At 36.4% G+C, this 13,389-nt stretch overlaps 1 protein-coding gene across 8 annotated transcripts in view; it reads left to right on the top strand.

The window, feature by feature from the left end:
* KIF27 (kinesin family member 27) overlaps positions 1 to 13,389 on the top strand; it is an 88,016-nt gene that overhangs the window by 46,085 nt on the left and 28,542 nt on the right. For 5 of the 8 annotated variants that reach the window (XM_060155326.1, XM_060155321.1, XM_060155322.1 and 2 more), the window contains 3 exons: positions 72 to 269; positions 7,849 to 7,962; positions 10,564 to 10,740. In XM_060155326.1, the coding sequence (XP_060011309.1) occupies positions 72 to 269; positions 7,849 to 7,962; positions 10,564 to 10,740 (489 nt within the window). The remainder of the gene's footprint in view (positions 1 to 71; positions 270 to 7,848; positions 7,963 to 10,563; positions 10,741 to 13,389) is intronic. The other 3 variants (XM_060155323.1, XM_060155325.1, XM_060155327.1) reach the window with 3 other exon arrangements.

Here is a 13,389-nt window from a genome sequence, read left to right as displayed (position 1 = left end):
GAAAAGTTTAAGTTTAGTGGAGGGATATGAGAGGTGCAGTTTTTCATTTTGAAATATTCATATGATCCCAGGTCTTACAGAAGAAGCAACAAAATAGTAAGAAATTGGCATCACTGTCGATCCAAAATGAGAAACGTGCTAATGAACTAGAGCAGAATGTAGATCACATGAAGCATCAAAAGGTACAGCTGCAAAAAAGACTTCAAGAAGAAAATGAGAAAAGGAAGCAACTGGATGCAGAAATTAAGCGGGGTCAACAAAAAATCAAAGTAATATTGTCATACTTTCCTGCTAAGCATAATATGAAATGTTCAATGGCTCAGAGCTAATGTAACCAAGGTCTTGATTCAGTTGGCTTGTGAGGTATCTCACCTTGGCCTGTCCTTGGCTGCTGTCCTCATTCACTTTAAAACTTTGTTGATCTACATAGTAAAAGCTATTTATTGAATTCTGAGTACTGTCTTGAAGGCTTTGACTTCCCAAAAGAAAGTGCCGTGATAATTTCTGTAACTAGGATCTTAACTTCAGTTGAGGCTGTCAAAAACACAAATTTATAAAGCTGACTTTCTAAAAAAATATCTAACATTTGAATAGGATTTGCCATTTTCAAAGTGCTTTGACATGCATTGTCCATGTGGCAGCATAGAAAAAAGTACAAGGTAAAATGGTACCATTTCATTCATAGTGTGCAGAAAAGTGATCAGACCTGTATGCCCAGCCGTTCTATAGAATGGATTGGGCTGGGGAGGAACTAGTGGTGTCAGCCTGGGCTCTGGAGCCAGGCTTGCATGTATTCAATCCCAACTCTCTCACTTCCTGGCTAGATAAGATCATTTACTGAGAAAATCACTTACCCTCTCTGTGTCTGTTTATTCTTATCTAAGATGGCCTTATCATACTTGCCTCAGTAGGGCTCTTTTGAAGAAGAGAATGATGATAATGATCATAATAACAACAACAAACACTTATCTAGCACTGTGTACCAGGCTCTGTTCTGTTCAAATGTTAAGCCAGACCCAAGGTTTGGAACATAATTGGAGATTTCCTAGATTTTAAACTTTGGAAAATAATATATTCTCAGACCTTCAAAAAAAAAAATGACAGAATTTAGTGATGGAAGGGAACTTAAAAGAGCATTTAAGCCAAATTACTGATTCTTTTTTTTTTTAATCAGCTTTATTGAGATATACTTCACATATCATACAGTTCACCCATGTAAAGCGTACAGTGAGTTTTGGTATATTACATTATTGATTTTTATAAAATAATATAACATGAAATTGACCATTTTAACTTTGTTTAAGCATATAGCTCAGTGCCATTAATTACATTCGGTGTTGTGCAACCATCACCACTGTCTTTTTCCAAAACTTTTTCATCACCCTTAATAGACACTTGGTAACCATTAGCAATAATTCCCTTTCCCCTCTTCCCCCCAAGCCCCTGGTAACCCTAATCTACTTCTCTCTTTATGAATTTGCCTATTCTAGATATTTCATAAAAGTGAAATCATACAATATTTGTCCTGTATCTGGATTTTTTCATTTAGCATCATGTTTTCAAGGTTCAGCCATGTTGTAGTATATATCAGAACTTCATTCCTTCTTATGGCTGGGTAATATTCCATTGCATACACAACATTTTGTTTCTGCATTTATCTGATAGGCACTTGGGTTGTTTCCACGTTTTGGCTATCGAATAATGCTGTGATAAACATTGGCATAGAAGTAACTGTTCAAGTGCCTGCTTTCAATTTGGAATTGAAATACCTAGGTGTGGAATTGCTGGGTCATATGCTAATTCTATGCTTAGCTTTTTGAGGAACCACCAACTGTTTCTGATAGTGGCAGCACCATTTTACATTCCCACCAGCAATGTATGAGGGGTCTGATTTCTCTGCATGTTCATCAACACTTGTCATTTTCTGTTTCTTTTTTATTATAGTCATCCAAGTACATGTGAAGTGGAATCTCGTTGTGGTTTTGATTTTCATTTCCATAATGACTAATGGTATTGAACACCTTTTCATGTGCTTATTGCCCGTTTGTATATCTTCTTTGGAGAAATGTCTTTTCAAGTTCTTTGTCTATTTTTTAATTGGGTTGTCTCTTTGTTGTTGAGTTGTGGGAATTCATTATGTATTCTGGACATTAAACTTTATCAGATACATGACTTCCAAATATTTTTTTCCATTCTGTAGATTATCTTTACATTTTCTTTTTTTTTTAAATTTTATTTATTTATTTATTTTTGGCTGTGTTAGATCTTCATTTCTGTGCGAGGGCTTTCTCTAGTTGTGGTGAGCGGGGGCCACTCTTCATCGTGGTGCACGGACCTCTCATTCTCATGGCCTCTCCTGTTGCGGAGCACAGGCTCCAGACGCACAGGCTCAGTAGTTGTGGCTCACGGGCCCAGTTGCTCCGTGGCATGTGGGATCTTCCCAGACCAGGGCTCGAACCCGTGTCCCCTGCATTGGCAGGCAGATTCTCAACCAGAGAAGCCCTTTACATTTTCTTGATAATATTCTTTGATGCACCAAAGTTTTACATTTTTTATGAAGTTCCAGTTTATCTATTTTTCCTTTTGTTGCTTGTGCTTTTAGTATCATATCTAAGAATCCGTTGCCAAATCTAAGGTCATAAGGATTTACCCCTATGTTTTCTTCTGGAATCTTATGGTTTTAGCTCTTATATTTAGGTTCCTGGTCCATTTTGAGTTAATTTTTGTATATGGTGTGAGGTAGGGGTCCATCTTCATTCTTTTGCATGTGGAAATCCAGTTGTTCCAGCACCATCTATTGAAAAGACTATTCTTTCCCTGTTTAATGGACTTGGTACCCTTGTCAAAAATCAATTGGCTGTAGATTTATGGATTTATTTCTAAACTTTCAGTTCTATTCCATTTGTCTATATGTCTATCCTTGTGCAAGTACACACTGTTTTGATTACAGTAGCTTTGCAGTAGATTTTGGGAAGTAAGTCCTCCAACTTTGTACTTTTTCAGGATTGTTTTGGCTATTTGAGGACTCTTGAAATTCCACATGAATTTAAGTGTCAGCTTTTCCATTTCTGCAAAAAAGGCCATTGGAATTTTTTTTTAATGCTTTAATTGTGTTTAATGCATGGTTCTTTTTTTTTTACAGCAGCACTCAACAAATTTTTATTTTCAAATTATTCCTTTTATGACGATCTGTTCTTGGGTTTTTCTCTGTAGATCCACTTTTTAAAAATTTATTTATTTTCTTTATTTTTTTGGCTGCATCTGGTCTTAGTTGAGGCATGCAGGATCTTTCGTTGTGGTGCAGGCTCTTTGTTGTGGCACAATGGCTTCTCTCTAGTTGTGGTATGTGGGCTTCTCTCTAGTTGTGGCATGCAGGTTTTCTCTCTAGTTGTGGTGCGTGGGCTCCAGGGTGCGTGGACTCTGTAGTATGCAGCACACAGGCTCTCTCATTGAGGCGCGCAAGCTCAGTAGTTGTGGCGCATGGGCTTAGTTGCCCTGCGGCATGTGGGATCTTAGTTCCCTGACCAGGGATTGAATGCAAGTCCCCTGCATTGGAAAGCGGATTCTTTACCACTGGACCACCAGGGAAGTCCCAGCCATTGGATTTTTTTTTTTTTTTTTTTTTTTTTTTTGCAGTACACAGGCCTTTCACTGTTGTGGCCTCTCCCATTGCGGAGCACAGGCTCCGGATGCGCAGGCTCAGTGGCCATGGCTCACAGGCCCAGCTGCTCCATGGCAGGTGGGATCCACCCAGACTGGGGCACGAACCCGTGTCCCCTGCATTGGCAGGCGGACTCTCAACCACTGTGCCACCAGGGAAGCCTGCGGCCATTGGAATTTTGATATGGATTGTGTTGACTATGTAGATCTCTTAGTGTAGTATTGGCATCATGACAATATTAAGTTTTCCTATCCATGAGGATGGGGCATCTTTTCATTTATTTAAATCTTCTTTAATTTCTTTCAGAATGTTTTATAATTTTTAGTGTACTAGTCTTTTACCTCCTTGGTTAAATTTATTCCCAGATATTTTATTATTTTAGATGTTATTATAAATGGAATTGCTTTCTTAATTTCCTTGAGTTACTCATTCTAAATAATAATGGTAATAATCATTATTATAGCAGTAAATAATATTTATTATTTGTCTTCAGTCAGTACTGTGCTAAGCACTTATGTGCTTTATCGCATTTGTCTTTTTCTCTTCCTGTATTTTCATCTTTTCCTTTTCTCCTAGATTCTTTCTTTAAACATCTTAGACTTTTCTCATCCTAAAATTATTCTCCTTCAACTTTATACTTCTCTCTCTCACTTCTCCCCTTTATAACCAAACTTCTTGGAAAAGTTTACTATATTTGATTCTGTTTCCTTTCCTTTCATTTGTTCTCTTCTCCTCTCCAGTCTGGTTTCTGGGTCTTGGCTGTACCGTTCACTTCAAAGCTCTTGAGAAGTTCACTAGTGCTCTCTCTGTCACACCTCAGCTGCATCCACCATAGTTCACCACTCCCTCCATCTTGAAATATTTCCCCCTTTGCCTTTGTGAAATTATACTCACCTTGTTTTTTCTTCTCTGATTGCTTGTTCTTTGTCTTTGCTAGCTTATCCTACACTATCGTTTCCTACCTATGGAAATTACTCAGGGCTCTAGCCTATGCCCTCGTATCTTCCATACTCTGTCCTGGGTGACCTCTCACCTTGTCTTTTTCCATGACTGCAGTTTAACTCTGACAACTCCCAGATTTAATCCTTAATACCAGATTTGCCATTTGAGCTCTGGATTCATATATCCAACCATTGACATCTTTATTAGGTTGTCTTATAGGTGAATTCCCTTACTTACCTCGCCACTATTCCTCCTCCCTGCTCCCTTCATGGGAGAGAAAATATAGTTTTCCAGTGTACTTTACATGACATTTCAATTCATTCAGATGGGTAAGCTAGAAATTTAGCAGTCATCCTTGACTCTGTCCTCTTCCTCATTACGCATATCCAATGAATCACAAAGTCCTATAAATTGAGTCTTCTAAATATCTTGAATCTGTTCAATTCTCATTTCGCTGACAACAGCCTAGTCTGTTCGTTCCTGTCCTTCCTCCAGTGTGAGGATCAGGCCTGCCTGTCAGTCCTGTGGTCTTTGGGTCTCAGCTTCTCATCTCTCATGAACCCTGGCTTAAAGCAACAAGACATAGCAATCTCTAAATCTATGTTTAGGGAAAAGAAAAATACTTTTGAGCAGAATGCATAGTCTGCTGAAATGCAACTCTGCCTGTAACTTAAACTTTTTACATTCTTATCTAGGGTAATTTTGTTCCTTCTCTCATTCTAGGGAAATGTGACCCATTTAAGGGGAGAATGAGTATTCCAGAGAAAGGAACAGTCTGCCCCGAAGATATATTGAAGTTTCTACTACTTAATGCAAAAGCAAAACCTGCTCAGAGTCCTAAGGGATATCTTGTCTTCTGTTTGGAGCTAACTGTTTAACATTACATTTTTCACTTGACTAAACCATTTCCAGAGAATACTATGACTTCTGCATAGGTTCTCCATGTTCTTCTGCATGTTCTTCTGCATAGGTTCTTCAGTTCTTAACTGAAGACTATGGATGAGCTATAAAGGAAAGGTATAGGAACCCCTGAAATGTGACCTGGGATTTTTACTTCTCTAAGCACCAATTTCCTCATCTATAAAATGGGATTTATAATGGTATCTGTTTCATAGGATTATTGTGAGGATTAAATGGGATAATTAAATAGATGTAAAAAGCATAGCACAGTACCTGGTAGACAGTTATTTTACTATTATAATAGAGATTACAATATAAGGTAAAGGTAATTATGTCTAGAGCAACATGCAAAAGAGGGGATTAGACCACCTGCAGTACACTTTCAAAGCATTTGTAGAAGAATAGGAATAGTAGGCAGTCAGCTCCAGTATAAGGTGCCTTTATTTCAGCATCCTGAAGTTGCTGTGACTGTGACAGGGGCTAACTTATAACTGTGAACTAGAGCTAGGGAAGCATGAAAAATTAATGGGTAGTAAATATAACAGGGTCCAAATGCACTCATAATTCAACTCAAGTGGGCATAGAAAATTTATCTAGTCTATAGCAGACCTGTGTTCCTTATGACACCCCTCCCACCCTGCCCTGCCCAAACCATGTCACGAGAATTTCTGGAAATATCATGGGAACTAACCAAATTACCAGTCTGTCCAAACCTTATTCTGATAGTTTAAACATTTCCTTCAAATAATTCTCAGTTCTCTTGAATAAGAATATTCAGTCTCTTGGCCTCTTCCTCCCCATGATTCTCAAAGATAGAGTCTGGTATATGTGGTGTTCTGGTGTGTAGCTTTATTGCATCACATGGTGTTGAAGGGGAAGGGACTTTCTGAGTTTCATTTGGTCCTTGGATGTGACTGGCTGGAATCTGCTCTCTCTTGTTCACCTTTCCCTGCTGGCACTTGATATGAAGCCAGTATAGTTCATAGATTGGTCTCACTTTCAGCTTAGAGCCTGGAGGTGCTTTGGCTTCATCTCATCTCCTAATGGCATTATAAATCCCTGTTGAGACTATTAGATCTTCCATCTAGCTTGCTAGCCCAGTGGCCTGTCCTCACCTTCAGTTTTGGGGTCAATTCCCCACAATAACTGACCCCTATTTGTTCTCAACTCAGGATCCTCATCATCTGAGGCCAAGAAGTCCAATTAGTCTCTGTTTCCTGATCGTACTTCTCTGTTCTTTCAGCAAGACTGGGCAGATCCATGTGTGTGTGAGGCCTCTGCGCTGCAGTCCTCATTTTCTCCGTCTGCTCTCAGTGATACCTTTGTTTATCATCCCCTTTCTGGGCCAAAACTCAGAGAGAAGAAAATTGGGACACACATCTTTTTTACTGTCTCTTTTCTCCTTTCTGCCATTTCCAGGGCTGGAAAATGGTAGACTTCCCTTTTACTTCCTTTTTATCAGTACTTCTGAAATTACCTATGGAAAAGATACAAGTTTCATTTTATTATTAATTTGTCACAGCCCAATACCTTTGTAAAACAAGAACTAGTAGAAAAATGAAATAAAAACTAAAATATACAAGTCTATCTTTTAATTATTAGATTCAACAGACATAAAATTATTCTGTTAAATTTTCGTAAAAGGTTCTAAACACTTACTTTTAATTTCTGTACTTATCCATCGTGGACCAGTAAGGAATAGCAGTGTGGACCAGTTCACTTTGAGTTCATGGCCTCCTTCCTGATTCCTGCTAAGCTTTGGTGGTGGATGGCAACATCGTCTCTAAACCCCAGTAGAACACAAGGGCCCTCTTGACATGACTCTTAAGATGTGAATGGAAACTAAAGGAATTTGGAAAATACTCTTCAGAGGACCATGATTAATCTTGAAAGACTATTTTCATGCTGCAGAATCTGATTTTTGAATGCTGGAAACTGAATATAACTTTTCTTTTTACATTTCTCCTGTGATAAATTCTAATATCCCCATTGCAGATGGGTGCCTTGGGTGGACTAACTGAAGGTAATGAACTCAGAAAGGCAGAAGAAAAGAGCAAATTTATAATTTTCATACTCTTATCCCTGTTATGCAAATTTGTAACACTGGCAAAGAATGAAAAAAAATACCTAGTTTTTCTAGTAAATCCTGATTTTTACTGTGAGATTTTATTGCTTGAATGAGGGGCTAACATTATTTTCTTCTTAAATGGTCCCAACCTTCATCTACTCGTTTTCTTTCTTTTTGCAACTAAGAAAGTAAATGTTAAAATGATTATCTGCATAAATATTTAATGATGACCATGTAGTAAAAGCAATAAGGTGTTTTCAATTCCTGTTATCTATAGGAACTACAGTTAAAAACAGAACAGGGAGAAGGTCTAAAACTGAAAGCTGAGGACCTTGATGCATTTAAGATGAAAAGGAGAAAAGGTTCATTTGGAAGTATAGACCAACTCCAGGTTTGTCGATTCTATTTAGTGTTTCCTGGTTTCACTTCAATTTGATGATTGTCTAAGTAGGGGTAAAAAGTGGTGGACTCTGAATAAAATCTTCAAACACTAGATTTTGCCACTCAAGTACAAAATTTCTAATATTTCTTCTGAATTTTTTGTGTTATTAAAAAATTAATTTCCCATCCGGAAATGTGCTGTATTCTTATTTCAGTAGAAATGGGTTTATCTGAGTGTTGAGGAATGTAAACATGAAAACTAGATTGTATTTATTCCCATGTCAAGACTGGTTTATTCACCTGGAAACATATATTTCTAAAGATAAGAGATCTCTACTCAAGCACAACCAAATTGTATATGCACCATATATAATATATTAAAAAGCTGTTGTTTTAGTGCCACATTTAAAAAATGAAATCCATAGATTAATATCAAAGTTCAAAGAAACAAAGTTTTAATTTTATGTAAATTAGAAATGGCAGTTCTAAAAGTCTTGAAGATTAATGTGCTTAAAACTGTAATTACCCTCAAATGCAAATACATCACCTTAATTCTGAAAAATTTATTTGCTCTCTCTTCTTAAACCTTATATATTTTAATAGTAAAATTTAGGACATGAATGTATTCTCAGTTATTTTACTAGTGTATTTTAGAAATTAGTTGAAGAGCTCTCTCTCTGACGTGCTTGGTAATATTTCTGGGTGGAAGGGTATGTGGGGGAGTAGGTGAGGTAGGAATGCATAGAATAGTTAGACCTGCTTTTCAAAATGTTAAGGATCTAAATTTTAAATGAATACAATAATAGATTCCCACAGCTTGCACTGATTATGTTGGGTTAAAAATAATAATAAAACAAACAAACAGAGACCTTCATGCTTTTTAATGTTGTAAAACAACATTTTCCAGAATTTGACTCTAAACAAGAACAAGATTATATATTAATCAATATGACTATCCAAAGACCTTTTAATAGGACATTGATTTGATATGAAGCTCTCTTATAAGAAGAGAGTATTTAAAATTGGAACTGTGTGGTAGGAATATTTATTATAAGAAAAGACAAAGTAAGAAATTTTCAGAAAAGTTACTAAGATACAGTGAATTGCACAAATCATACCCTTTATTATATCAAATGCAGAAAAATCCATTCATTTATTATTATTTCCCTAAAAAAACCTGTATTATGTTAGCAGACTCCTACCCATTCTTCAAAGCACAGCTAAAATATTGCCTACTCTGTGAGGCTGGCACTGACATTTCTTCCATTTCTCAGACAGAACCGATCCCTCCTTCCATTTTTGCATACATAGTACCTAGGAGTTTGCTGTATACAACATTTATTATCAACTGTCATAATTTTTTGGTTTCTTTCCTGTTGGAATGGAGCTTACAGAATATGTTATTCATCTTTCAGACCCCACTCACAGTCAAGAAATGTTTGTAGAATATGTTTTAAGTTAATTGCTAGTCTTCATAGGGTCTCATATATGGAGTTTCTAAGGTATAGCTGGATATAACAAAACTAAAGTATTTCTGTAGCTGCTCTGGGATATGCTTCCTGTTCCTAATAATTGTAGAGCTGCTATTTTAGGCCTCAATATTATTTGGATGTGCTGTTGCTTATAGGACCATACTATCTAGGTCTGGATGGAAAACTACATAGCTCTGGACCTGCTTTGCCTTGGCCACTTTGCTCTCTTTTTCTCATGCATATTCACTGTCTTATTGTCTTAATATGGATTTCTAGGGACAGTTTTTATCAAGTTTGAGAAGAACTGGAAAATAGTTCTATATTGATTTGTTTTCTTATTATTTGTTATTTAGGTGGCATTGCTTCATTACTATGTCCCAGTGCAGATGGACACTTGGTAGAGTTCATCTTGGACAGTCATTCCATTCACATTTTTGTTTGTACTTATTTCTGGGTATCCTTAACTGAAGAGAATACTGAGATGTTTGTTTTGGAAATCTTTACAGCTCAATTTATTTTATTTTGTAATTATTTGATGTTGACAGGCTACAATGCAGAGTGGATTTCCATGTTCCATCATCTATGTCTTCCACAATGCGTATTCATTTATTCACCTCATTAGTTGATTGATTGAATCAAGAATTCATTTAACATTTTATTGAAAGCCAATCATGGGCCAGGCAGTAGAGCAGGCACTGAGGCTACAGAGGCAAAAAGCACTGTCGCTGCAATCAGTCAAGGAGCTCAAGTAGGGGAGAAAGACTGTAGAACAATCAGTAGTATTAGTGCTGTGAGAGAGGTGTGCACCTCTGTAACAGAGAAGATTTCCAGCATGTTCTCAGAACTAACTCTCAATATAAAGAAAACTGTCAGCCTGAAAAATCTCAGACTCAAAACGTATTTGTGGAATAAATTTTAATTCCTTATAAAACTACACAGGAAGATGTTAGCTTAGAACCACTTATTTCTTGACAGTTTTGGACAGACACTATTTTATTATTCTCACTGTTCATTTAAGGTATTCCAGATAGTTTTTAAATGTTCATTTAAGGTGTTTTAGTCAATCTGAAGCTATATTATTACCATATAAATTTTATGGTGAAGAAAAATTATAACATTTCTTTGGAATTTTAATGTAGAAATTGGATGAGCAAAAGAAATGGTTAGATGAAGAAGTAGAGAAAGTTCTGAACCAACGCCAAGAATTAGAGGAGCTGGAAGAAGACTTAAAGAAACGGGAGGCCATAGTTTGTAGGAAGGAGGCCCTGTTACAGGAGAAGAGCCATCTGGAAAATAAGAAGTTACGATCTAGTCAGGTATTCTATTTAATATGCTCTTTGATTCTGGTTGTAAGCCTTATAAACTAGGATTTATTTTTCTCTATGAAGTAAATCATACCACTGTAAAGTTAGAAACCAAAAGAAAACTTTTCTGGTTTTCAGTGTATTTCGCTTATTAGTGCTTACTTAATGTCTATCACTAAAATCTATTTTGAAGTAAAATGTTCAATGTTCTACCAAGTATGATTTACTTATTATTAACTTTTGGGGGGTATTTTAAAAATTGTAGTATATTATACATAACATGAAATTTACCGTTTTGACCATTTTAAAGTGTACAATTCAGCGGCATTAATTACATTTACAGTGTGGCACAACCATCACTGTTGTCTATTTCCAAACTTTTTATTGCCTCAAACAGAAACTCTGTAACCATTAAGCAATAATTCACCATTTCCCCTGGCAGCCTCTATTATTAACCTTAGTGGATATTTTATTTATTTATTTATTTATTTATTTTGCGGTACGCGGGCCTCTCACTGTTGTGGCGTCTCCCGTTGTGGAGCACAGGTTCCAGACGCGCAGGCTCAGCGGCCATGGCTCACGGGCCTAGCTGCTCCGCGGCATGTGGGATCTTCCCGGACCGGGGCACGAACCCATGTCCCCTGCATCAGCAGGCGGACTCTCAACCACTGCGCCACCAGGGAAGCCCCCTTATTGGATATTTTAAAAATTAATTGTACCATTTGATGCTGTAGAGTGAACACTGATAATTTGGAAGAATAGACTTGAAAACGATCTGTCATTTACTACTCACAGTTAGGGGTTTGCAGGTTTCCTGTAACAGAAAGAAGATTTTGTATAGTGAAGATTTGTTTATTTTTCTAATTAAAAAGACAAGGGAGACTTCTAGTTTTCTAGTTTCAACAAGATGTGATATTTAGGAAGTCAGAACATACTGAGGTAAGCAGAGAGTGCAAATAAAGGAAACCCACAGGAAATCATAGCAAAATTGATTCTTTGAAGGTTGTTTTAATAAAACAGAAGAGAAACTTGAGACATATTTCTGGGTTTCTTTTAAAACAAAAGTCATAAGAATATTACATATTTTTTCAGTATTTAAGAAATACCATAAGATGCGATCATATGCATTTCAGACAAGAAACATGATATAAAAAAGCCTATATTCATAACATATAGAGATTTAACTCAAATGAATGAAAGACCTAGATGTAAGTGCTAAAACTATAAAAGTCTTAGAAGAAAACATAGGTATAACTCTTTGTGACCTTGGGTTAAGCAATGGTTTCTTGGATATTTCACCTAAAGCACAAGCAACAAAAGAAACATTAGATAAATTGGACTTCATCAAAATTAAAAATGTTTGTGATGCAAAGGACATTATCCAGAAAGTGAAAAGATAACCCACAGAATGGGAGAAGATATTTGCAAATCATATGTCTGATAAAGGACTTGTATCTAGAATAGATAAAAAACTCTAACAACTCAATAATAAAAGGACAACCCAATTAAAAAATGGGCAAAGGATATAATAGAAATTTCTTCAAAGAAGATATACAAATGTCCAATAAGCACATAAAAAGATGCTCAACATCATTAGCCGTCAGGTAAATGCAAACTAAAATTTAAATGAGATACTGCTTCACACCCACTAGGATGGCTATAATCAGAAAAGTAGATAATAAGTGTTAGTGAGGATATGAAGGAATTGGAACCCTCATACACTGCTGGTGGGATTGTAAAATGGTGCAGTTGCTTTGGATAACTATCTTGTAGTTCCTCAAAAGGTTAAACATAGAATTACCAAATGACCTAGCAATTCCACTCCTAGGTGTATATCCAAGACAAGTGAAGACATACGTGCACAGAAAAACTTGTACATGAATGTTCATAACAGCATTATTCATAATAGTCAAAATATGAAAACAACCCAAATGTCCTTCAACTGATAATATATAAATGAAATAATGGGATATTATTCAGCAATAGAAAGGAATGAAGCACTGATACATTCTACAACATGGATGAACCCTGAAAATGTTATGTTAAGTGAAAGAAGCCAGTCACAGTAGGCAGTTCCATAGAGACAGAAAGTAGAATACTGGTTACTTAGGACTGCGTGGGGGCTTGGTGAGGAAATGGAATGACTGCTAGTGGGCATGGGGTTTCTTTTTTGGGGCTGATGAAATGTTCTAATATTGATTCTGGTGATGGTTGCACAACTTTGAGAATATACTAAAACTATCTAATTATACACTTTAGGTGAATTGTATGGTACGTGAGCTATATTTTAGTAAAGCTATTACTCAAAAAAACTATAAACCCATAAAGGGAAAAAACAGTAGGGGAGACAACAGAGGACAAAATGTTACCAAAAAATGTAAGATGGAAAGCAGATAGATAAGTGGTTACTGACTTAGCAGAACAGAAGAAGCTGAAATCCAAATGTCTAGAAGAGGGACATCAATGAGAGCCAAGCCTTTAACTTTAGCTTTTTTTTTTTTTTTTAAATAACAGCTTTATGAGATATAATTCACATAAACATGAAAAAGACTCAGAAATGAAGGGACCCTGATTTTTAGACGGCGGGAGTGAGGCCTAAGGATGAAAACAGGGCATAGTCAGGAAAGCATCCTTTTCTGATTCTGGGACTAGATGATTTAT

The sequence above is a fragment of the Lagenorhynchus albirostris genome, chromosome 7 (genome assembly GCF_949774975.1).
Source record: "Lagenorhynchus albirostris chromosome 7, mLagAlb1.1, whole genome shotgun sequence".
NCBI lineage: Eukaryota > Metazoa > Chordata > Mammalia > Artiodactyla > Delphinidae > Lagenorhynchus > Lagenorhynchus albirostris.
The sequence above is the reverse complement of the archived record's forward strand: the minus strand, read 5'-3'. Positions and strand labels throughout refer to the sequence as shown.